Here is a 24,739-nt window from a genome sequence, read left to right as displayed (position 1 = left end):
TAGTTCAAACCTCAAACCACTATCTTCATAAAAATAGAATACTAATGTGCCTGCTTATCACCAAAACACCAATTTCTATATATTTCATGATACCAAGTGAAAGGAAAATACATATACACCCTTTTGATCAACAAATAATGATCTTTAAGAAGAAAAAAAAAATTTAATCGACGTCGACCAATCACAGACAGACATGCTAAGCAAATCAAAGAATTATAACCAGGTAGTCCTCATAACTACAAGCTTCAGACTATGGCAAGCACAGCATCAATAAAAGAGCGATAAAAAATAAGTTCTCTTCAAGCAGACATCACAGGATCAAAATCCAAAACTACCAAGAGTTATGGTCATCCAAAAGCATATACCAGACATGGGTGATATTCAATCGACTGAGTCCAGGCATTAAGTACCTATGCGAAAAGTAGGCTGCTCGGGCAAGAAACATTGTCAAAACCAAATGACGAGCTGCAAAGACACAGGGGAGCATGAGAGACCGTGTGGCTTGGACTTTGGTATTTAAAAGAGATCAACTTTCCTTTTGAGCATGTCTTGTTTCCATTTGGGCAACTTATAGAATGCCTCTTTTGTTGTCCCGAAAACAGTCGTGAATTCCTCATCTGAGAGGTAAGCCTGAAAAGTAATCACGATGATCAGAAATAAAGAAGACGGATAGCTGGTAAGAATATGGAAGCAGTGACAATATTAAGCCGCAAATGCAAACCTCTCTCCGCTTAAAATCAATCCCAGTGACAGGGTTGTCAGATTTAGCCTTTAGCCGTTCATAACTAAATATAGTCTGACTGCAATCACTGCTGTCATCCTGTTCTTGCTCTGGCTTTGGCTCGGATTCTGCCCAGTTGGTTTCTTCTACAGATTCAGCTACCTCCGTTTCCTTGACTTCAGAAGGTTCTTTGGAATTTTCAACTGCATCAGAAGCTTTCTCGTTCTCAATTGCAGCTGCAATCATTGCACAACCATGTAGAATATAAGTGCAACTGAGGTAATAGCAAACGAGAGCATAAGACAAATGGGAATGGTAAAAACTAAGGAGAATAACAGGTGATTGATACCAGTGGGAGTTGCTTCTGGTGGCGGACTTTTAAATCGTGCCGGAGAGGTCTCAGTTGGCTGCTTCTTTTCAGCAGTAAGGACAGAGGACAAAGCAGCTACAGCAGCCGCTCTTTGAGATCCCTGACCTACCCCTACTGGCCTTGAAACTGAAGTAGCTTTTGTTGAAGAAGACGAACTAAATGCAGAATTCAAAGCAGCCAGGGCTGATGCTCTTTGAGTTCGTCCTCCTCCCTGATTTGTCCCATTCGATCTTGCCTGATTCTAAAAAAGAATACGGAGTTTCAAAGATACATATGTGAGTACAACGATAGATGCGCATTACCAAAATGGTTATATTTACAAAGAATATCGAGTAAGCACATATCAAATATAGCAATTACCGCTGAAGCATGACCGGCACCAAAGAGTAGCATGACCTTCTTTTGGAACGAGTTCCCATGTGCCTGGTTACAATACATTGAGAATAAATTATGAAACATTATTATTTAAGAAAACTGAATATGCCACTGTAAGTAAGATATTTGATAAGACTGGCACAGTGGCACATAAATGTTTGGAAACACTAGCATACAATTCTCACCTAAAGTTCATTTTAATAATTACATCTGACTCATAGTACAGCCAATGGTCATGATAAATTGATAATAGTAATAAAAAAAAATCCAATACAATTGATCTATAATGTGTCGTTCAAATGCATTGTTACATGCAATAAAAAAAAAAGGTTGAATAGTAAGGATAAATTTTCCATGTGGGTACATGTTTTCAGCAAGTATTGTTCAAATGTGAAGCCCAAGTATTAACCGTAAATTCTGAATGAGATAAAACTAAAACTAAGAGAGTTTCGAACATACAGTAGCTTTTGCAGGGTCCCAAGAAAAGAATGTAGTGAAGAAGCAAGGCTCATTTCCTTCTGTGACTTTATACAGTGGAACATGAAGTGATAACCCTTCCAAAGATGCAGCCATCTCAGCGTATTTCTGCAATTATATCCATCGATTTTCAAAAACTCAAAACCAAATGAGCACTTAGCATAATATATGAATGCCAGCGAGAACTAGTCTAGTACCTGCCCAATTTCAAAAGCATTTTGTTTTTCATTTGCATCAGTTGACTGACCGACCCAAACAAACACTTCAGCATGAGTGTCTAGTATCAATACATCCTCTGTCAACAGATCATCTTGGGTGAAGTTGTACACTTCTTCAACCTAATTCAAGGAAGAAGGGGAGCATGAGTGAGAACTAGTGTAACAGAACTATTAAATATTAATATATGAAAAGAATTCACAATGAGCCAAGTTCTAGAAAATACCTCAAGTTTTCCTGAGGATCCGCGTGGAAGCAAAACATGGGCTAAAATTGTTAGACTGATGATGCATTTCTTGAGAAAATTAAAAGAATAAATAAATGTCAAGCATATAAAAGATTGCACCTTTATTAATAGAATATGTGAACAAGTGGGGATCACGGACGACTTCTGGAGGCATTTTCTTGTTGGTATAGCTTTGTTTACCACCAAGAGCAAACCAGAAAGCTGAGCTCTCAGTTCCTTCTTTAGTGTGCTTCAATGCTACTCCAGGCTGATATTATGATTTGAGCAAAACTCAACTTAGTCATAACGCAGTTGAAACACAGATAACTATGATCAGAGGTTGAAGAAATTGCTAATTGATATGTCAGACAGTATTAGGGTAGCCAAAAATAAAAGAGCAATCCAGATTATCATAGAAATGCACATGATGCAGATATACTTATAAGTGATGCAAAAAATTATTTGATGTACCACTGGAATATAAGTGCTAGACCCCAATGCCAAACCACAACCCGCACATTGTTAAAGAGAATGTCCAATATTGACAGAATCCTTTTTTGCAAATAGAAACAAATGTTTAAATTACTATAATTATATTATTTAATTTAAAAAAACTCTTATTTTTTCTAAAAAAGAGTATTAACCCTAACTTCACTAATGTGACACCTTGACTTCCCCACATTATTTTCTCTATGCAGGGGGGGGAGAGGGAGAGAAATGACAGGAATATAATGAACAATGGGCAATAACTCATTATTGAAGAATTATATAACACTACTAACCCTAATTATTAATATAATTATAATAATTTAAACACGGTTAATATTTATTAAAAAAAACAAAGCCATAGTCAATATTGACTTTTATTTTTTTATGACATGGAGGGATATGGTTCGCCATTGGAAGTGGTGCATCAAATAGTTTTCCCATATGATAATAACCTAAATTCAAAGACTCGAGCTGACTCATTATTCCATAGGTGGTTTTCTTTTCTTTTCCCTATGTTTTGAGAAGAAAACAAATAAAAGAAACAAAGAAGAAATCACCTTTCAGCCTTTCACACAACTCTTCTAGAGAAGCCTTACCTTCAAGAATTCAGCAATCTTTGCAGCTAACTGTTGCTGTTCATGTGTACTCTGGTTTCCGTGCCAAGTGAACATTGTAGAGCCAGATTGAGCAAGAAAACATTCATTAGAGTTCAACGAAGTTGCCACCTGACAAAACAAAAAATTATTTCATATGTCTGCAATGAAATTCATGGTGCCTATGTAAACAGATTGAGAAATTTGTTCTTGGCACTGAACATCATCATTCTTCAAAGATGACTAGTTTCCAGACAAACATCAAACATCATTAAATCAAAGCTGGACCAATTTGTCTAAACCATAAAGAACTCTTCAAGTTAAAAGACAACTTGCACTATAAACCTAATTTGGGGGGTGGGTGGGTGATATGTTAAGGAATCAAGAATACATGACTGCCTGGAGAATATTTTGAAACATGGTCACAACTTAGAGCAGCTCATACGGAAAATAAATTTGTCATAAGAGCATACCGCATCAACTTGAACTGCTTTATTATTATGAACAGAAGTTCCAGATATTTGGATAAGAGCAACTGAATCAGCAGTGTAAGTTTCATCATTTAGACCTTTGTCTGCAATATAGTTCTTGTATCCTGAACTTAGTCCACCCTGGTAAAAGTGTAGATCTGGTTTAATTAATGCCTTCTAGATTCCAGGTTTAGCAGTAAACAAGATGAGATACTAGGTACCTTAAGGATCACCAGTGGCTGGAAGATGGCAACAAACTGGGGTGGCTCTTTCCCTTGAAATATACGACCCTACATGAAATTTAAGGTTATTCAATATAAAAATACCATATTTCTCAAGGGCCAAAACAAAAATAAAAATAAAAATACTTGTACCAGAACAGGTCTCCCTTTCAGTGAATTGCACATTGAGGTAGCCAACTTAGCTGCCGTCTTTTGATCCTCCTGGATTTATTAAAACAGAACTTTAAGAACCAAAAACATTTCAAACACATTGTCGTAGACTAAGAAAGCCAAAGAAACAGCATTCTAATAACGCATATAGTTGAAAAAAAAACAAATTAAAATTACAAAAATTTATTTTACATTAAGCAATTACTAGCTCTATTCTGGTTTAGGTGTCATGTTTACTATTTGAAGGTCAAACTAACTCTTCTTTGCTCTATTACTTTCTTTTACATTTTCCTATAATGTTTTAAATTTGGTCTTTCGTATTAAATGTAGTGTCTAAATATATAAATGTTATTCAGTAATATGGACATATACTCTTCCTCGCTATTAGCTTGGGCTTAAGTTGGATTAAAGCACATAATTTAACAAAATGGAAGAAAAACATTCAAATCAAACACAGTTTCAAATCAAATTCTCTTATTCAACTGACAATAGTTTACCTCAACACTATCCTTTCCAATCCACCAGCACAGGTAATAATCTTCTTTCTTATCATGAGAGTGATAGGTGTATAGAACTACATAGCAATCTCCGCTGTAGAATTTGCCAACATCATCTTTGGGAACTGGAGTTTTTGCACTGCCATTGATGCACCAAACCTGATATAAAGGCAGCATTTAGTATTACATAAAATAGATGACATCTGTCACCGGTATGAAATTTAAAAGATAACACCACCTCTATTTTTCCCCCTCCTTCAAGCAAAGGGGGGACTTCCTCATTTACAGGGGCACTTTTGCTTGCCCCTTTGATGCCCACACCTTGTTGTTTGAGTAAAGCTACAAGGATGAAGAGAGAATTAACTCACAGTTACACATGCAAAAAGAAAAAAAAAGAGTAATAAAAAAGTCAGTATTCTACGTCAAAATTAACCGTACCTGCAACTTTTCCTCTTCCTTCCTCAGGAGCAGGTGCTGACCCAGATGGCCAAGAATCAAACTTGGACTTGAATGAATGTGTCTCATAACCTTGAATAAGCCGAGTAATACGCGTTGATTTGGGTCTATTTTGAGAGGCTATGAACTCCTGAGGATATCATTTAGTATAAAGGTATGAGAATCTCTATCAGACTATCACATTAAATAACACACATAAAATTAACTAAGAAGGGCATAAAACAGACTTTCTACCTCTGCTGCTTGAATAGCAGATTTCCTCTCATTCACTTGTGTTACACGGCCAACCCAAACAAATACCTCATCACCACAATCTAATAAATAGCATCTGTTGTTTTCCAAACAAGATTTTGAAAGTTCACCCTCTACTAGATTGGCTTGACCATCACTTATGCTGCAAAAGAAGGGGGCATTAGCTCCTTATTGGCAAGTGAATACAGCATCAAACATTAGTATATCCTAAAAAGAACTCTTAAAATAAAAATTCAGCAAGAAGAAAGCAAGAACAAATATTAAAGACTTAATGTTATAACTGTCATCAACAAAATTCTGCAGAGGGAATAAAATATGCTAGTAAGACTTCGAGAAAGAGTGTCAGAACCACAACTAATATCAAAGAATGCCAAATTGCTGATGCACAAGACCTCTACGCATTCACTAAACAATTTGCACTCAAATGATTACAACGAAAATATTTTGGATACCAGTTGTAGCTTAAGAAATTCAAATTGATCTCAAGCCATATTTGAAGCTTCACCTATTTCAAGCTCAAAAGCATGCCATCTCACAGATGCTACAGAACTAATTTAAAGACACTAATTTAACTATCTTGCAATGATCAATCAGAGAGAGAATTCCGAATAAAGCGGCTAAGAAGATATTAAAACAGAAGGAACTTTGTTTCATTATTCCTGATATTTAGCTCATGAAATAATAAATTTATATGAAACAACTGATTTTTTTTTCCAATTTTTGCAAGAATAAAAACAAGAATTCCAACAAGTTAATTTTGAAAAACCACATAACATAGGTTGACTTTATGTTAGAACTCAGCAATCACTATTTTTAACCTTTAGAAAGGCTAACCATTGAATAGAGATGGCTAATGTGATTGAAATGTAAAATCATTTTAATAAAAAAAAAAATTCAAAGATTTCCAATTTTATAGTGAAATATTTGGATTTGTGTTTAAGGCTTAAACCAACTTAGTTTACTACTAAAGTTTCTTCATTTTAGAACTCCTAGCATTCATTTGAAGGAATAATGATGACCAAAAGAATTGCCAAAATCATTTTTTTAAAAATTATATCTATCTCTTAGGCAGAGCACTGAAAATTTCTCAATTTCAGCAAATCACTAAAAGCCGTTAAAAGGAGTGATATGATAACATAATTTATGTAAATCAAGTTTCAAAGTGGCAAAAACAATGAAATTCAGAAGTACCTAAAAAGTTTGGGGGGAGTCTTCTCAGGAATAATATCATCTTCACTTGCAACTTTCTTGCTAATTGGAGCAAACCCTCCAAAAAGCACCCAAAATTCACCAGAATTTGTTTCAGCTTGTAGATTTCCATCATCTGGTGAACACAATTACAGATTTCAGAAAGTAGTGGGTACATCTATAGTTTCTGAGGAATACAAAAGTTCAAGAAATAATATTAATATAAAAGCTTACCGACAATAGCAACATCACACTTTCCCTCATGATACTTGTCTTTCAAAAACTGAATCACTTCTAATGCTTTAGCCCTCTCCTGAATATTAGAGTTCGCACCATTGAACTGATATATCTTATCTTTAGTATCCAGAATAAACACATCGTCATGGTTTAGCGATGATCGAGAAAATGGGACCTGGTGATAAATTGAATGAGATTATATACTCTTGTATCACAGCAGAAATAGACACATCAGTGAGACCTTAAGTCCCTCAATAAGCATTAATACCTGCTTCAACCTGACAACCCTTTTTCCTTTACAAACATACAACCGTGTTTCAAACTCTTCTTCCTCCACCTCCTTAAATCCAGATGCAACACCGCCTTCCAATGGTATAATGCAGGGCTTGAAGTAGGATAAGAATTTATCAGTTTCATGACCTTGGACTTCTCTATGCTGTACCGCTCGCCCTCCAAGAATCGCATCGAGTTCTACAGTTTTAATTGCAGCTGTTCCAGCTTCGTCCTAATGTATAGTCATATTTTAAGAATGGAAAAACATAATACTGATGGAATGTTGCTAAGAATGAAGAAAGATAAGGCTATACCTGACTAGTATCCTTCCCAAGCCAAAAATGTATATCATACAAATAAGCACCACCCTTACCAGAAGTTGTCTGTGAATAAAATGGCAACCACAAGGAGTATATTATAACCTCAATCACTTATATTAACCAGACTAAAACCTAGACTTCGGCAGCACATAATTATGAAACCAACATGCACCTGCAAGATGATGTAAGAGTCCCCCGAGTAGAATTTTCCATAATCAGATTTGGGTAATGGAACTGGTTGGAAATTTTCAATTCTCCAAATCTCAGTCCCACTAGATAGAGTTAAGGATAACTTCAGTGTGAAATATTATAATACACTCCATCCACATTATTAAAAAATATATATAAAAAAAGAGTAAATAATATACATAAATATAAACAGACGAACAATACATGATGAATTGATGATCTATATGCATTCACCACTTTCCCATATCAAATCATGTTTGCTAAAAAAATCAATTTACTTGTCAAGTTACTATTGCAGAAAGGATACACTCTTTGCCCTGCTCCCTGAAATGCAGGTTCCAACTCTTTCACAGAGCTAGACATTGTATAAACTCCTTGAATTCCACGTACACTTCAGAAGAGAAAGAACACTATACCTTGTGAACTATTCCACAAAAACTAACTGCAAAGGAAATGATCGAGCATGAAAGCAGTTAGGGAAACTTGGGAAACAAAATTGATTGTAAGTGCAAAAAATTAGGAACTCTTTTGAACTTATTAGTGTAATGAGAAACGTACAATTCAACAATTGCTAAAGGAAAAGAAACTAACATGGATCAAAACATTTAGAACATCTAATACAAGAATTCAATCTCTTTAAAAATACTCTATTAGTAAGAAGACCGTTATTCACAAGCAAAGCAAAAATCTGATATTTAAGGCAATGAGCATGCCTCTTCTAAATTCTAATTACCATTCATACAGTCTATGATAGCAGTAGTTTACAAATACTATCCAAGGTATTTTTTGAAAGTCATAAATACCTATGACACACTACTAAATTCATTCTTTTGTTTAAAGTGATAACATTAATTTACTTCTCCCTACAACAAGCAAGCCTTTTCTTAAACAATGCTTTGAGCAATGATGTCAGATTGGCAAAGAAGGGGGAAAAGTAGGATGCCACATAAACTCAAGCATATGTTTGCCATAGATACTCATGAATGCCATGGCTAGCAAGTGCTTGAAACCCCACCCCGGTGACCAATGGTTGCAACTCTTTCAACAAGAATCATTTTTCCCCAAGGCAGTCCTCCAAAATCAGAAAAAGAGCCTCAGCCAATCTGAAACTGGAAATCAAAGAGCTCTTCCAACCTCTCCTATTAGACACTCCATTCTTAGGGGCCAGGTGAGGCTGACCTCTGATAAAGTCCAGCCATTCAAATGCAGATATTACTCGGGAGTACAAGATAAACAAATTGCAAGTGGAAATCAGAAGATCGTGATCTTACAAGCTTTGCAAGATTAGCTAATTTTGGGCAAAATCCCTTCTTTCAGCCATCATATCCAATATCTAACAACCTAAAAGATGCCCCTAAAAATCTATGGCCGATTTAATCCATTAATATGCTTAGCTAATTGCATAATTTTACAGAAAATGCAACCTTTTATCCAAATTAACTTTGGCTAGCTATAAGGACTTCAGTTAATTCACTGATTAGCAGATCAAAGAGACTTCTGATCTTAATCTAGTTCCAGAACTGCTTAACAAAGTAGCCTTTAAAATGAACAAATCAAAAACAATCAACTCAAAAGAGATCACGCCACAAGTTCGATTAAACCAGAAACGAGAGCAAAGCTAAACACATTCAACTGGCAAGCAAGTAGTCAAACACGAAGTCAAAACAACAGAATTCCAAATACAAACCAACAGAGACAACAATTCCGATCAACTCCAAAGAGATCTATAGAATTCTGACAATACCTCAAAAGATCTCCCTTTCTCTCTCACTCTCTCTGCACCTGTGGAAGATAAACTGGCGATGGTGATCAGAATTATGTGCTTAGAGAGAGAAGAAGAAAAGAGTATAGAGAAAGAGAGAGGGAAGGGTATAGCAGAGCTGGCAAATAAAAGAGAGAGAGAGTGTATGTGGGGAAAAGGAGTGAATAATTGAAAAACTTCTCTCTCTCTCCTCCTAGCTTTTTGAGACTTTTGAGATTTGAGTGCAGAAATTTTGGTATTTCTTTTGCAGACAGACAGTATGTGCGAATTTTGGAGAGATAAAGGATAGCATACACTGGTAAGTATATACTTGTAGAGAGAGAAACAGCACAAACAGTGTTGAATGATGATGAAGATGGCGAAGAGAGATAGAGAAGAAAAAGCTTTAAGGCACCGGCCATGTTGGCTTTTCGTCCTAAATTATCATTGTTTTTCTTTTTTTCCTTAAATAATACTCCCTAATTTCCTTCTCATTTAATTTATTTTTTTCTTAGTGAAGTCATATTGACTCTTTGTGTTTCAAAAAGTAGTTATGAATAGATATTGCATTGTAATAGAATCAGTAGTATTTAAAATTTTTTTTTACCATATTTAGTTTAAGAGTAATTCTATTCACCCTTAAAAATCATTCTCTTAATTTTACCTCGTGATATTATTGGGATACATTAACCTTTTATTAAGATATTATTAAAAATTAATAGGGTCATCCAATTTATGGCACTCAATGATCGTATACCATATCAGGAAGAGACAACTTAGGATTGGTAAAAAGTACTTTTCTTAGTTTAATATTGTGCATATTGATACAATTTATAAAATTTGCTTTAAAGACAATAGACATCGGTATTGATAGTATTTAATTGTGTATATTGTAAAAATATCGAGTAGTGATATAATCCAACAAGCTCAACTTACTAAATTAGCATACTTGACCCAAACCCAGTAATACGATGACATGCAAAAAATGATCGTGCAACTATCATTAATAACTCTACTCGTAGAATTGTCATGACAACATAATAAGTGAGCGGTCACCTAAAACTCTAAAAACCCTCAACTTGATAATTGTATTTGCTTGGCACTTGAAATTACAATATAACCTTAGTATAAATAACATGTCTTTACATTTATCTAGATTTGACTTTGATCACGTGTACCATACCATGTCATTTTCCAATGTAATAACATTTGTTGGCAATGTATTACTAAAAATTTTATTGTGACATTTTATTTGCTAATTTTCTATTACTTTGGATTGATTAAACTGAGTGTAAATCACATTTAATAGTTAATTATCAAAATAGCCTACTGAATGTAGAAAAATTACTATTTTAATTTTTGATTTTTTTATCTAATTAAGTCATTAACTTTAAAAATATTATTAACTAATTTGGTTCTTCGTTTGTTTAGTCATTCAGGATCAAATTGATAATTTTGTTATAGTACTATTTCGATCATCACATGCCTCATTTACTTTCTTATTAAACGAAGACTTAATTACCAAAATGGAAATAAGTCATCCTATCAAAAGACATATGCTCTATCCTGGTTTGGGCTTAGTCCTATTTTAAGATCTTTTTAAATAAATAAGTCAAAGTCTATATGAGAGAGAGAAAACTCAATACATCATTCAAATGTGAGTTTTTCACAATTTTGAGGAAAAAAAACACCTTCAATAAGGTTAGTGGTGCACTCATTGAGTGTGTCGGTTGGCGACCATCCTATAATTTATATTTTCTGAAAGTTTTTTCTGCTCACAACTTATTAGCTGAAATTACTTGACAAATTAAGAATTCAAAATTAAGTTCAACCAATGCGATTTCTCTAAAGTTAAACTATTATGCCTTCTGAGTACGCTTCTTATAATTTTTATTTATTTATATGTACATGCATTGTATTTTATTTTATTTTTATTAATAAAACTGGCCATGAAATTTAGTTGGTTGATGTCATTTTCTTGTCCAAAATAGTGTATTACAGTGAGGCCATATGCCTTTCCTTCAATCCAAATTTAAATCGGTCCACAGCCTTCATATGATGAACTCCAAACTTTTACGTTATTTTTGCTCTCTATTTCTTTATTATGGGAACATAATATATAAACTACTCCATAGTATTTGTCCCACTTTGATATTCCAACTCTACCAAATTATTTATTACATTTACTATTTTTGATATTTTTAAATGTTAAATTATATATTAAGAAACTATAGATTAAGTATTACATATTTCATGTGGGGCAATCCAAATCGAGTTGGTCGAACAGTTGGCTTAATAACTACAAGGTACTAAATTTGACTCATGTATTGACCTTCTTGATAAGTTGATTTATCTTCTTGTAGTCTTTACTGGCAAACTAAGTTGGTTTATTAGCACCTTTTGGTAGCGATTACAGACTTTTCCGTAAATCAAAGTATATAACAAATAATAGTGTTTTTCAAAAAAAAACAAAAAACAAAAAAAAAAAACAAATAATAGTGATGTATGAAACTATTTTTTTAGTGTTCTCAGAGTCTTTGTTCATTCTTTATTTCTTGACATGTTAACCAATTGTTAGTTCTAAAGATGATACATTTTTTCTCATTTTGTATCTATATCTTTTGACTAATGAATATAAATCGTGTGATAAAAATATATAAAATAATCATACATCCCCTCATAAGTTTCATCTATTGGGGTGCCACTACTCATGACACTATTTTTTTTTTTTAAAAAAAAAAAAAAGTCAAAGAGATAGGAAACTCCAAGCCATTGGTCTTAATTCACACGGTAATTCTTCTCGATCAAGAAACACTCATACTATCTTTCATCAAAACTTACCAAACTATCAAAGAAAGGTGGTCGAAAACTCACATCCCATGCTCATGCTAATTTAAACCCTCATTTTTGCGATCAAATCTATAACTATGTTCTGCATTTTTTTTTTGTTGGTATTTCATTACTCAATAAATTTCTTTAAAAAAAAAAACTCGTGGTGAAATTGATAAATTCATGAACAATTTTAATTTACGAGAAAGTCCGTAACCGCTACCCAAATGTGCGATCTAGGTGAAGCGCACATTGTGTCAATCAATTCAAGAGCAATTAATAAATATAAAAAGTTCTATTGTCCAAAAAAGAAAGCATACTATAAGTTAAATTTAGAAAGAAATTAAAACAAAAAGATTTTATGAATGTATATTCTTAAAAATACAAGTATGATTTTTCTTATATGAAATTACTCCTAATTACTTAAAAAAATAAAAATAAAATAAAAATAAAACAACAACATTACTCCTAATTGCTTTAAGCCTTGAATTGTGTGAGTTGTGAGGTAGACAGCTAAAGTGGGCCAAACGTTTGTACTAACTACTAACTAAGTGCACTTAGGTAAACAAAATCAATTAACTTTTGTTGCCAAGTGAAATGCAGTCAAATGACATCTAACTAATTTTGTATAATTCCTTTAACAAAGAAATATATATTTGAATAATTTTGATTACACGATTCTAAATTTAGATATAGAAGTATGCTTATAAATTTGTTGGCATGTTTTATAAAAGTAAAAAAAAAAATGATATCTAAATCCCGAATTATCACATAATAAGATATGTAAATACATAACTTAGCGAATTCGTGCCTTTGAAAGGGGTGTCGATTTTAATATGTCAAAAATGATTTTTTTTTTCTAACTATATATATTATAAGCTAAGGCTATCCTTATCCTTGAGAGGATAGCCTTTGCAAGATGAGATGGCATGCCAAAGTGATTTTTTTTTTTAATGCTTAGGTATAGCAAGCTTGCTGAGTACATAAAAACTTGCTGCATGACAGTCTTTTTGTACTTTATTTATTTTTAATTTTTATTTTATTGTGATGTAAAAGTGGGGTCACTTTTGAAAGCAAGAGAATATTGGATGGATGTAAGTAAATTGAAAATTTGATGATGTTGAGGTGAGACCTATTTTTTAAAATGAGAAAGTATTGCAAAGATAAGGATAATCTAATATTGACATCATTAGTCTTACTCTGTCATTTAAGGTGAGTCAATTTCTTTTGTTTCTTTTTTCTTTTAATAAAATGAATATTATTACATATTATATTATATTTTGAAAGTAAGTTAAAATTGATCTCTAAAAAAAAAAGAGTAATGATGAATTGCAATTGTGTTAATAATTAAGATATACTTGTCCTTAAAATTTTATAGTACATATATGTACACATAAAAATAAAAATGAGGGTGATGTGGTGTCCCATCAACATTGCCACAAACTTAAAATATACGGAAAACCAAAAGGATAGCTTTGCTTGCTAAAATTAACAATAGTAATTAAAATGTCAATCATATTCTATTTGTCATTTTCCATGAGAGTAAACCTTTGTGTTTGTGACACATCCTATGGTCAAATATATTCTCCTATGAAGCTGGCAAATATGTTGCACCAAAAACCAAACATCAATATCAAATGACTTTCATCTGTTGCATTTTTTTTTAATCCCATGATGTATTCTCATAAATACGTATTGTTAAGTTGTTATGTATACAATTAAGTGGCCTTAATTAGATGCAACATGCATAATTGGAGTGTGGAACATGGGCTTCATTATAGATTTTGATGGGAGACTTGCGTAGTTGCATGACAACTACAATAGATACTTTTGTCTTGATGCGAGTTATTTGATTGGAACTTCAATTAAATTTTGTGTTAATAGTGACAGGAAATATACCTCAAGTCTATTGATCAGGACGTATTGGTCACCAGATCGGATCTGACTCCAAGCATAGAGAGGATTGTTTCCTGACCGTATCCAACCACACGAGAGTACTTACCCAACTAGACCTGAAGGCAATGTTTCTTCTTAGTTTAACAAGTCTCTGTTCTAATACCTTTGGACTCGGGCCCGACCCGCGAGCTCGGTCAGGGCCCCCGATCGTATATAACAGGTACTAAGAGACAAACATCAATAATAACGAACAAACCGAGCACGTTTACTATTGGTCAGTCAGATATTTCGCTACACGTAGACGTCTCAGTTTTCTTGCATGACGTACAGATTGTAAGATGTACGAAACGGTGAGTTAAAACTATTAGATTAACTAGTTGAATGTACAAAGTAAGAAAAAGTTAAATTTTGTTAACCTTTTGACAAATAGCATCTCCCACCACATGGGGAGGCTACCATGTTAGGAACAGGAGGCAGTGAGGCACAAAAATTTGCTCCATTTCCAGTCTTTTCCTTCTTCCAATTTAGCACACCACGTCCCTACGAGCCCAGGAAATAATACCATATTTCACACTTATAATCCAATCACGCTATTCCGCTCAAATACAATAATTGAAGTATATATTGAAGTCGCCAATTTTTATTTTTATTTTTTGGTATATTAGGGTTTCCACCGTCACTGAATTGTAGGCACCTCCTTAGATGGAACAGTGCGCTGGTCAAATTTATAATGTTATGACTAAAACACTCTTGTCGAAAAACATACGCCTACAATTTTACATAAAAAAAAAATAATCAACAATTCAATTACCAATCTCCTCATATCAAAAACATTCTTGTCAAATAACATATATTATAGAGAAAGTTAAACTTGAAACCGTTCCTTTTTGAGTGACGAGAGAAACTCGCAACCACTATCTATGGATGTACAATAAGTAAATTTTGTCTTGTGACTTTAGCTAGCAAAGGATCACACGGGTTACTCATAGTTTACCAGTTCAAACTAAGAATACCAATAGACTGTTACAGTAAAGAATCAAACTTATAACATTGTTGTTACTAAGTCATTTGTTTAACTGATTTGATTAGGGTTGTCTCAAATCTCTTATATTTCATTAACCAAGGTTGTAATAATGATCCACCGATTGTTAAATGGGGTTTATTGACTCCAACTATGCAATTACGCGTAGCGAACATTAAGGAAATGTTGAGAAATGAAGGTTGACAATGTCTTTATCAGTTCACTGCCATTCTCAACAACATGATATAGTATTCTCTGATCTAATCCCAAAGCTGATAGCTCGTACACACCTCATTGTCGTCCTCATCGACCTTGTGGGACCATCCTCCACACTCAAATAAACTCAAACCCCACATCCTGGACAAAGACTTCAACTAGCTAATTCAATTCAATCTTAATTGTTTTCACAGTTCAGAGGTGTGCACAGATAATTCAGTTAGTTTTTAAGTGGTAAATCAAGTTGCCGCAACTACATTGTGAAAGTTTTATTCTCTTGTGAGCATCATAATAATCACTCTTCCATAATCCTGTCAGGTTGGGGCACTTTTCCACAATCTTGCCAGGTTGGGTGCGAGACCTTTGGAAAAGGAATTTCACCTTTTCTAGCAAACAAGACATGAGGGGATGAGAGAAGAGACGATTAAAAAGATTACACCAGAATCATAAAAATCCCACCTCTAGAAGGGTAAAGATTACACCTCAATCATGAGGGCTCCACCTTTCCCTGACTTGGTAGAAGGGTAAATTGGATAAATCGTTGGATGTGTCTTATTGATTTTTCAAAGGTGTTTGTATACGGGTGCCCAAAACAAAGCTAATTCCGTACCTATCTCTAATAAAAATTGAACCTTGCACCATACAGATGCCGTAGGAATCAAGCTACTACGTATCAAGTCTCCTTAAATTGGTCAACTAGTTAAATTACGACTAGTAATAGTAGAGAGTGCTATTTTTCTAAGATCATAATGAATATTGAGTATCATATATTTTGTACAACTGAAAATTTGAGTAGGCAGGCAAGAGGGCCTTTACACTTTACAGTGCATGCTTATCACCCAAAAAGGTAGATAAAGCAAACTAGGGCCCCTGACCTCCAGGCTGACAATAACAGCACAGCACCAGCTTCAATAAAAGAAACCAACACCACCTTTCAAGTGAATGCATCAACCACAATTATATTCATGAGGAACCATTAAACAACAGACCTGAACCAAATGGTTAAGACTTAGGTTTACCACCTCCACTGATTTATCACTTTTAAAGCTATGCCCTACCACAGAAAATCAACCATAATGTTTTCCCCTCATAAACTGAACAGGTTACAGATCCAATCTTCTTACTCTTCTTCACTTCCACTTCACCTTTTTATCAAAAGCTTAAGCCATGCTTCAAACACAGAGTAGAGATATCTCACAACTTTGGCAAAGTCCTGCTAAACCTGGTCTGGTGGCCCTGTAATGTGATTTAGCAACCTCTCTGATACATCCTCTGAATGTGGATATTTTCCAACGGTATCTGAATTCAAGGTTATGTCTGTGAATTCCCTAAAAGCAAAGCAAAGCAAACTGGGCGGCAATGCCGGCAAGTTTGGCAAATATGTGCATTTAACTTGACAGGATTAAAAGTCCAACCAACACCAATCAAACTCTGGTATCTTCATTCACATGAAGGCAATGAAACCAACTTGGTTCATTTCAATAAATGTGACTTGTGAACAAACAAAAGTTCTGACTTGTTGAAATTAGTCCAGATTGAATGGCTGATATGCTTGAAAACTCTGAAAATCTGAAATACAAACATACAATCTTTGCTTATACAATTGCATTAGAAACCTGTCACACATATGAATTGTATTTTTTTTTTTTTTTAAATACCAAGCTCGCTAATGAATTTAACCAAAAGCATTGCTCTTCATGAAAAAAAAAAAAATGGAAAAGGGAGTTATTACCACACTACTTTTTTAGGGGAAAGAAGAGGGTCACCTTTATTGATTATAGAGAAAGGAATTATAAAGTAGAATGGTAGTCAACTGACTATCACTTCTCTATTTTTTTGGAATTGACTATTACTTCTCTATCAGAAGCTTAAAACCTAACAAGCAAAGTGCAAAGCTAGTTACATGGATAGTCCTAACATCTATATGATGCAAATTTCATAAAGTACCTTACTCATATTTGGAAATAGTTATTCCAAAAAACTACAAATTACTAAGGCACTAAGCAATGAGGCCATGAGGTTTTTTTATTTTCTTTTTGTGATATTAAGATCTATTTTCGGCACACATGACTATTAAGATGTTAATAGAGTGAGCTTGAATGGTTTCTAGACCATTGCTATGTATTCTTCTGGATTGACCAAAAGTGCTGCCACTTGAAAGTTGAGATTGGGTTTGGCTCTCCAGGCAAAACGTTTGTCCTGATTCCTGAAGAATGTCCAAGCATATGTTCCCATGCATCCACTTTGGGATAAACACATATGCTTGGACATTATTCAAGAGAACTGGATGTTTGCTTGGAGAACCACACACACAAACACAAAATCTCAACTCTCCAACTGCAACATTGTGGAGCAATTAAGGAGAAAACAAAAAGATGGTCAAGAAGCTATACAAACCCACTATGTGGATTGACAATTTGACATGTTAATAGTACTTAACAAGAGCCTGCTCAATAGACACAACAAGAGTAACAGATCAAAGAGTACCTAAAAAGGATGGGTACTTGTAAATGGCCTTCTTTACTCCAGTAAGTGATTAAGCTCAAAGCTCTGAATTTGCAAAACCTGGCCTCTTAAATATAATAGTAAATGAATCAAACCACCAGCAACAAATCTTACACTATAAGTATGGACATTTTGTAAATTCTCACTCATTTCTTTTTACATTCTCTTTGGTTTTTTTAACCAACTTTGGCCGTTGTTTCATAGGCCTCAAATAGCTAGTCTGAAATCTAACCATAGTCCTTAGAGCCTCAACCAGTCTTGCTTCAATCTCAACTCCATTAGGGTCAAGAACCTGTAAGCAGTGAGCAACTGCCTCCATTGTACTCATACACCCACTAAATGGTTCCTTTCTGAGAATTAGATCAGAATCGAAAATTGTTCCACCATCAATGCTAGTATCATAACTTAAATAAACTTGGACTGCAAATTTGGACAAAAATTCTAGGCTAGCACACATCATCTCCTTAGCATGCTTCCAAGTTCCATCAAGAGCAATCAAGACATAATTGCTTCTATCAAAATTTTTAGTTGAACATTTCCACTGGTTGATCTCCATTGATTCCGATGTTTCTGTGCCTGAAGAAACATTCAGGGAAAGATTAAGCTTCCAGTTCTTATTTGCACTCCTATTTGCTAAAAACTGATTGCCTAACCATTGGTATATAGTAGTAGTATTAGTATTACACACTTAAATTGCTTAATCAACTTGGTGAATTGCAGCTAAAAAAAAAGCTACCAATTATGAAGCAAATACATTCCTAGAGTAATACTCAGCTTGACAAAGCTTTGATTTTGTACCTTAAATTTAGCTTCTTGATACATTTAAAAAATAAATAAATAATTGTATCCACTTTGAAAAGTACGGTGCATTGTTCATTGATGAGCAACAAATTACTAAAACTCTAAAAGTATCGATCTTTCCCTCCCATATTACGTTTTAAGAATAAAATCACATTGAAACTCATATAGATGCCTGTTTAAGTATTCAAAAACTAAGAAATGACTGCAATCCTTAATAAGGTAAGAGAAAAAAACAAATTTCATATTTACATTACCTACCAGGAAAGAGAAAAACAGCTCTGCGGGGCACATTAGGGTTTGCAATTGCCTCATCATGAAGATTATCGAGGACCTTGGAATCACCATAACGAAGTCTCCGTCCGGCAATGACCTCGCAATTTCCCAGGCACTTGGACAGAACAGGAACAGTGGCGAGCTTGTGGCGGCGCTCGTGAGGGTGCTGGAGGACAACGACTCGGGTCAGGTTCGCAATCGGGTCGGCTGGGATTGTAGCGCATAAGCAAACGTTTGCTGGCCTGTCGCATTTGGCGCATATCCTTCGCCTTGTTTGGAAGTCGCCGGCGGCGGCGTCAGGGATGTCTTTGTTAGCTGCGCAATTTTCCGGAGCCATTCCGGTGATTGAGAATGTTGCCGAGGGAGGGAAATGCTTCTCTAATTTACATAATTTGCAGAAAGGGTAGCAATATTCATTGATAATTACATTAACGTACCCAAATGTTCACAATAATCACCGTTATAGAATATATGGTATCAAAACAATTATCAGCAAATTTTGATTTGTTTGACTATTATTAATTATTTAACTTGATTAAACTATCAATACAAGTTTTTAGATAATCAGCTTTTTATAATATCTTAATACTTCAAAACTCTAAAATTCAAAAATCTTCTCAAAGTAACTTTTTGAAAAAATAAATGGGAAAATAGTTAAATATGCCCTCAAACTTTATTTAAAAAATCAATTACGTACCTAAACTTTTAAAAGTTGTAATTAAATTCATTAACATTTTATTTTGAAGTAATAAAGTCCAAAAACAGGTTAGTATCCTGTGATTGCATGTCACTTGAAATCAGGCATAATTTCCGACCAAAAAATCAATTGCTAGCGACAGATTCGCAGAAATATGATTTCCGACCAATAAACCATGCTCTTAGTACACATAATCAAATGTAAGTGTCAAATTTGAAACTTTGATCTCTTCACACAAATACCTATACCTATAGTATTACCTACATACTGAACCAAGTTAAATGAAGCTCATTATTATTATGTTTGTAGAATTCGCCGCATATTCTCATTGAATTCCCATGGTTTCAACTCCAAGGACCGTAAGATTAATAATAATAAGAACAATGTGACTTACGACGCGGCAGTTTTAACGTCTTCCTGATCGAAAAACCAGAATACCTAAGCTTTGTGATGTTTACTGTTCGTAGACGACAGATCAGACATCCTATATATATAACTGCATGCACTCTAATCATAGCTAGCTAAAACAAAGATGGCAAGCAAAAAGAGCATGGCAGTGATTTTCATCATGGCTTTTGCAATCTGCTGCTACGTAGGCAACTCCTTGTCGGACGCCGCCTCGCTGGAATCCAACGATCATGTTACCGGCGCCGCCATTGACGACGGCGGGTACAAGAACCCGAATTCCTTAATCAGATCTCGTTTGCTGTTGGAGGTGCACGAAAAGTGTCCGTGCTGGCCAACTTGCTGCTGGGATAAGGTTGGAAGGCACAACTAATTAATTAAGGATCTGATGATAGGGATGATGACATATATGGTCGATCGATCGCCAATCTGTAGCATACCAGTGAATAAGGCGATTTGCTGTTTTAAGAATATATATATAAATCGTTGTTGTACTAATAAGCATGCATACATGCATGAATGAATGCATGTGCCCAATTAAGGTCTCTCGTATATATCCTTTGGTTTTACTGTTTATATATACATGCAATATAATTTCTGTATGATATATGTTCCGGTGAAGTTGTGGTTAGTTGTGATTTGTGAAGTACCTAATTAATGTTTCTCATATATTCTATATTATAGTTTCTTGAAGCAATAATTAATCATGATTAAATAATTAAAATAGTTCCTCTTCACTATCTAAATTATACTAGCTAAAGCTAAACTAATCTGCAAAGGCGTGGTTCATGTCTCTCAACCTGCATGCAATTCCTTCGCACATGGCCAAACTTATACAACAAATTTATAAATAAGTTTTTCTTTCAGGCTAAAACTGTAGAGTTAAGAAGGAAAATTGCGACTTTCTCGCATGCTGAAGGTGAACCATTCTATGAAGTGGGAGAAAGGTTCAAAATATTGCTCATTCAATGCCCACCATGGCTACTCCTTGGAGCTGTAGTACAATCAAATTAAACCTTCTAGGATCGATGGTTTGACCCAAGACAACTCCGCAATGTGCGTGATTGGAGGTACTATGGGAGAAAAAACTGCTAAGAAAACTTTGACTCTGTATGAAATGTTAGGAGCAAACTCGCAACAGAAAAGTGTTAGAGGGAGAACACAAGATATATGCATGAAGTTAACTCAAATACTAAATTAACTATTCAAGTGTCTGCTAAGTTAATTAAACAAATAATGAAAAAATCTCTAGCTCTCTCTCTTCCATATATATATCACCAAAATGTTTGAAAAAGTCTAAAAAAAAGCTCTAAGAATTAATCATATCCATTTAGTAAGATTAATGATAAAAAAAAAAACAGTGACATTTTAATTTGGTAAAGAATAATGGTCAAATATGTTATTAAACTGTAAAACAACTCTATATGTACTCTCATTCTCTGTTATCAATTTTTACTACACACAAAATTTTGGTATAGACATTTGTAATTGGGCCATATTAAAAAAAAAAAAAAAAAGAAGATTATCCGTGACCGCCACATCATGGAGTAAGAATTGTATATGCCCGCATGGACGCTCGCATGAACAACTCAACTGGTCACGAGGGTGAAGTTTGGGAGCAAAGACCCCTCTCAAAGTGAGGAGCTCCTTGTGTTGTAAGCAAATGCATGTCTAGCCTCTGTGTTTAGTTGAATTACCATGATTTACATCTTCCGGGTGAAAGTAGTAATTAACTTATGCATAGATGATACAATGGCATAGTAAAACCAAATTAAATTAAACACATGCATGCATGCATGCTTCATTATTAAATTACAATGATATCGATCGCCTTATTCACTGGCAATTCAAGCTGATGAATACATATATGGCGATAAAAAGTAGATTTACAGATCAGAGATTACATCATATCATGCATGCCTCAGATCCATAATTAATTATTCTTGTGATCAACCTTGTCCCAGCAGCAAGCCGGCCAGCACGGACATTTTTCATGCACCTCCAACAGCAAACGAGATCTGATTAAGGATTTCGGATCCTTAATACTGTGCCCATCCGCCCCCACCGCCGTCTCAGATTCGTCATTGCTCACATCCTTAAGTTTGTGCAAGAAGACGTCCACCGGCAGAGAGTTTCCGAGGTTGCAACAAACGGCAAAAGCCATCATCACCATCATCAAAACCACTGCTGTGCTCTTTCTGCTCGCCATCAGATCGATCACTTTAATTTCCTGCTATTTCTCTTCTGTTTTAGTATAGGATTGCAGTTATTGCAGCTCAATATATAATGTTTAGCTAAGAAGGCTAGGGTGCAGTTATATAGGATCCGGTGTGCGTGAAAAACATCAAAACAGCAGGCTGTAACGTTGTTCGATCATCTCTAGGTCCCAGAAAATGAAACATGGGAATCAGCCGGATCGGAGTCTACTAGAGAAATCCATGGTTCACAACGAAATAATGTTCTGATTCTCTTGTACTGTCACAGTTTTATATGTACTCCGTATCTGACAGAGGGCCGCAGGTAGCATCAACAAGTACCTAACTCGGACAGTTGGCCTGGTAACTTCCCTAGGACTTGTGTATTGGTATTCTTAATTTGATCAAGTAAATTATGGACAACTTAAGTTAGTTTACTTAGTCCTTTGTGACTATGTGTTTTACCTAAAATGCACTCTCAGATAATAATTGTAAACTTTCTTGTAGATCAAAGTAATATATTCACAATCTCTATATGAATATAAGGCATGATAAGCTTATTGACAAAAATCTAGCCATGAAACTGTAATTCCCTTCAATTATGAAATTGCAATTCCTTGGCCCCACGGAATTGGAATTTCAAAGTAAATGATAGCTCTACCCTTATTATTATTGTTGTTATTAAGAACATTTTAGTCTTTATTCACTCCTTCAATTTCAATTTCGAGTAATTTTATTCAATTTATGCTTATCAAATAATGAAGTTCGAACTCATACTTTATTATTTTCCTATGAAATTACAATTTCTTCCCCCGTAATTCCATCATTCTAACCATAGGCCCATTAGAGCAAACAACAATAACACATAGTCCAACTAACTTGACTGAGGTGGCAAACACATACATACACACCCAAAACTACAGGTCTACGGTCCGCGCAAGCAATGCATATATATACTCCACGATCTGATATGATCTGATCAGATCAGTTGCCGTGTGTTATTCTGTATTCCCAAGGACAACAGCCGTAAGTGTCGCAATCCGCACAATAAGGAATACAAATGGTGCAGTTGGGGCAATAACATGTGAAGAAACGCAGCGACGCCGCCCGTGGTGCCTCCGCCACCGGAGCTAAGGCTGCCGACGACGACTGGCTCCCACAGTTGCAAAGTACAAGCGCGCCGGTGAAAAACAGGCATACTATCGCAAAGGGCCAATTAGATTTTGCCATGGTTAGTGGGGTGGTGTCAAACAAACCTATATATACAATGAAAAATTTTATAATATCGAATGTAAAATTATAGTTTGTGCTTTACTAATGATACTGAACATACATAGGCGGCACCGATAAAGATTCTGAAACTTTTTGCTTTTAACAAAAAAAGGAAAATCAAATCCTTTGCATAGGTCACTCTTCATAAACTATTATTATTATTATTATTTTGAGTGATGAGGGAAAGTTGCAGCCATTATCAAACTCTGTGTAAATCTCGGACCTTAGTTTGCAAAATGTCACAGGGAGATAAACCAACATATGTTGTCAGAGTAAACCAGTTTAAGTTGTTCATAACTGACTGAACCAGCTCAAAACATGTTTTGATAAATTGTTTGAAAATGTGGATACCAAGTACACATATTTGGGACTCGTGAGTCAATTAATACATATCTTGCAATTTACCTTATTCATAGAGTCTACATGGCAAAAACAGGACCCTCGAGAATAGAGTACAATCCTTTTTTCCGGCGAATCGGTGTTGCTGCCTGAGCCAACCATCCCGGAGGCTTGTACTGTCGCCGACCAGTTCAATGATGGCATAAAGGAGACAATTCTAAGTTGCCGTGGCCGTCGGATTGGTTCCAATCGGCAAAGGAATAAACTCTCAACGCACTAAGCTATAGTGACTTTACAGAAACTTTAATCCTATATATACACCATGAGATGCAACCTGGCCAAAAAAGCAAGAAACCGAACTGCCCAGCAATGGCCGGGTTACCTTTATCACTGCTGCATTCATCATTGCTGTCATACTTTGCAGCTCCTCTCAGGGCAACTCTTCGTTTGATCATCACTCCTCGTTCTCGGGCATTTCTGCAGATGAAAAAGGGGTCAGTTTATATAACGAAACGCCCTACTTGGGGCGCAGAAGCTTGCAGTGTTATTGCTTGTGGTGTCCCTGCTGGTGCACTGAGTGCCTTTCTTGCTGTGGAACCAAGAAAACCAATAACTAGTGTTGAACTCCTTTCTGTCATCAAGTGAACATCTGGTCTACCTTCAATGAATAAAATCAGCTCCTCTGTTAGTTCTTGTATCAACTCTGCAATGAAAAATGGTGAATCCTTTTGTACTATAAAACGCTTTTCTGAATTCAGATATTCAACTGTTGCAGAGTGAACAAAAGTTTCTTTCTGAAGCATTTCAA

General features: G+C 35.0%; 2 protein-coding genes across 3 annotated transcripts; both read right to left on the bottom strand.

The window, feature by feature from the left end:
- LOC116006456 (villin-3) lies at nucleotides 1–9,866 on the bottom strand. Its single transcript, XM_031246820.1, has 23 exons — nucleotides 9,486–9,866; nucleotides 8,049–8,183; nucleotides 7,725–7,824; nucleotides 7,547–7,615; nucleotides 7,228–7,464; nucleotides 6,957–7,134; nucleotides 6,726–6,858; nucleotides 5,517–5,676; nucleotides 5,265–5,412; nucleotides 5,065–5,165; nucleotides 4,827–4,985; nucleotides 4,312–4,380; nucleotides 4,159–4,227; nucleotides 3,941–4,078; nucleotides 3,471–3,599; nucleotides 2,506–2,653; nucleotides 2,386–2,396; nucleotides 2,141–2,281; nucleotides 1,926–2,051; nucleotides 1,452–1,514; nucleotides 1,071–1,332; nucleotides 722–957; nucleotides 1–630 (listed from the first exon to the last, which is right to left on the bottom strand). The coding sequence occupies exons 2-23, from the start codon at nucleotides 8,102–8,104 to the stop codon at nucleotides 517–519; spliced, it is 2,847 nt and encodes a 948-aa protein (XP_031102680.1). The 5' UTR covers nucleotides 8,105–8,183; nucleotides 9,486–9,866; the 3' UTR covers nucleotides 1–516.
- A 6,488-nt stretch (nucleotides 9,867–16,354) lies between these two features.
- On the bottom strand, nucleotides 16,355–19,368 carry LOC116006310 (DTW domain-containing protein 2). Of its 2 annotated transcripts, XR_004095109.1 has the most exons (3): nucleotides 19,009–19,368; nucleotides 17,932–18,525; nucleotides 16,355–17,013 (listed from the first exon to the last, which is right to left on the bottom strand). XR_004095109.1 is itself a non-coding variant. In XM_031246632.1 (2 exons), exons 1-2 carry the CDS (start codon nucleotides 19,358–19,360, stop codon nucleotides 18,092–18,094), a joined length of 786 nt encoding a protein of 261 aa, XP_031102492.1. In that variant the 5' UTR covers nucleotides 19,361–19,368; the 3' UTR covers nucleotides 17,929–18,091. The 2 variants fall into 2 exon arrangements, 1 of the variants encoding a protein (XP_031102492.1); XM_031246632.1 differs by lacking the exon at nucleotides 16,355–17,013 and having other exon boundaries at nucleotides 17,929–18,525.
- Nucleotides 19,369–24,739: the final 5,371 nt, after the last annotated feature.

Source organism: Ipomoea triloba, chromosome 15 (genome assembly GCF_003576645.1).
Source record: "Ipomoea triloba cultivar NCNSP0323 chromosome 15, ASM357664v1".
Classification (NCBI taxonomy): domain Eukaryota; kingdom Viridiplantae; phylum Streptophyta; class Magnoliopsida; order Solanales; family Convolvulaceae; genus Ipomoea; species Ipomoea triloba.
The sequence above is the reverse complement of the archived record's forward strand: the minus strand, read 5'-3'. Positions and strand labels throughout refer to the sequence as shown.

Bases quoted from the DNA above. Each gene is read 5' to 3' on its own strand.
- LOC116006456 (XM_031246820.1), bottom strand. From the start codon at position 8,104: ATGTCTAGCTCTGTGAAAGAGTTGGAACCTGCATTTCAGGGAGCAGGG. The intron at 5,677-6,725 runs GTACTTCTGAAT...CTTCTTTTGCAG, and splicing joins ACTCCCCCCAAACTTTTTAG to CATAAGTGATGGTCAAGCCA. The intron at 958-1,070 runs GTATCAATCACC...CAATGATTGCAG, and splicing joins ACCAGAAGCAACTCCCACTG to CTGCAATTGAGAACGAGAAA.
- LOC116006310 (XM_031246632.1), bottom strand. From the start codon at position 19,360: ATGGCTCCGGAAAATTGCGCAGCTAACAAAGACATCCCTGACGCCGCC. The intron at 18,526-19,008 runs GTAGGTAATGTA...ATGTTTCTTCAG, and splicing joins AGCTGTTTTTCTCTTTCCTG to GCACAGAAACATCGGAATCA.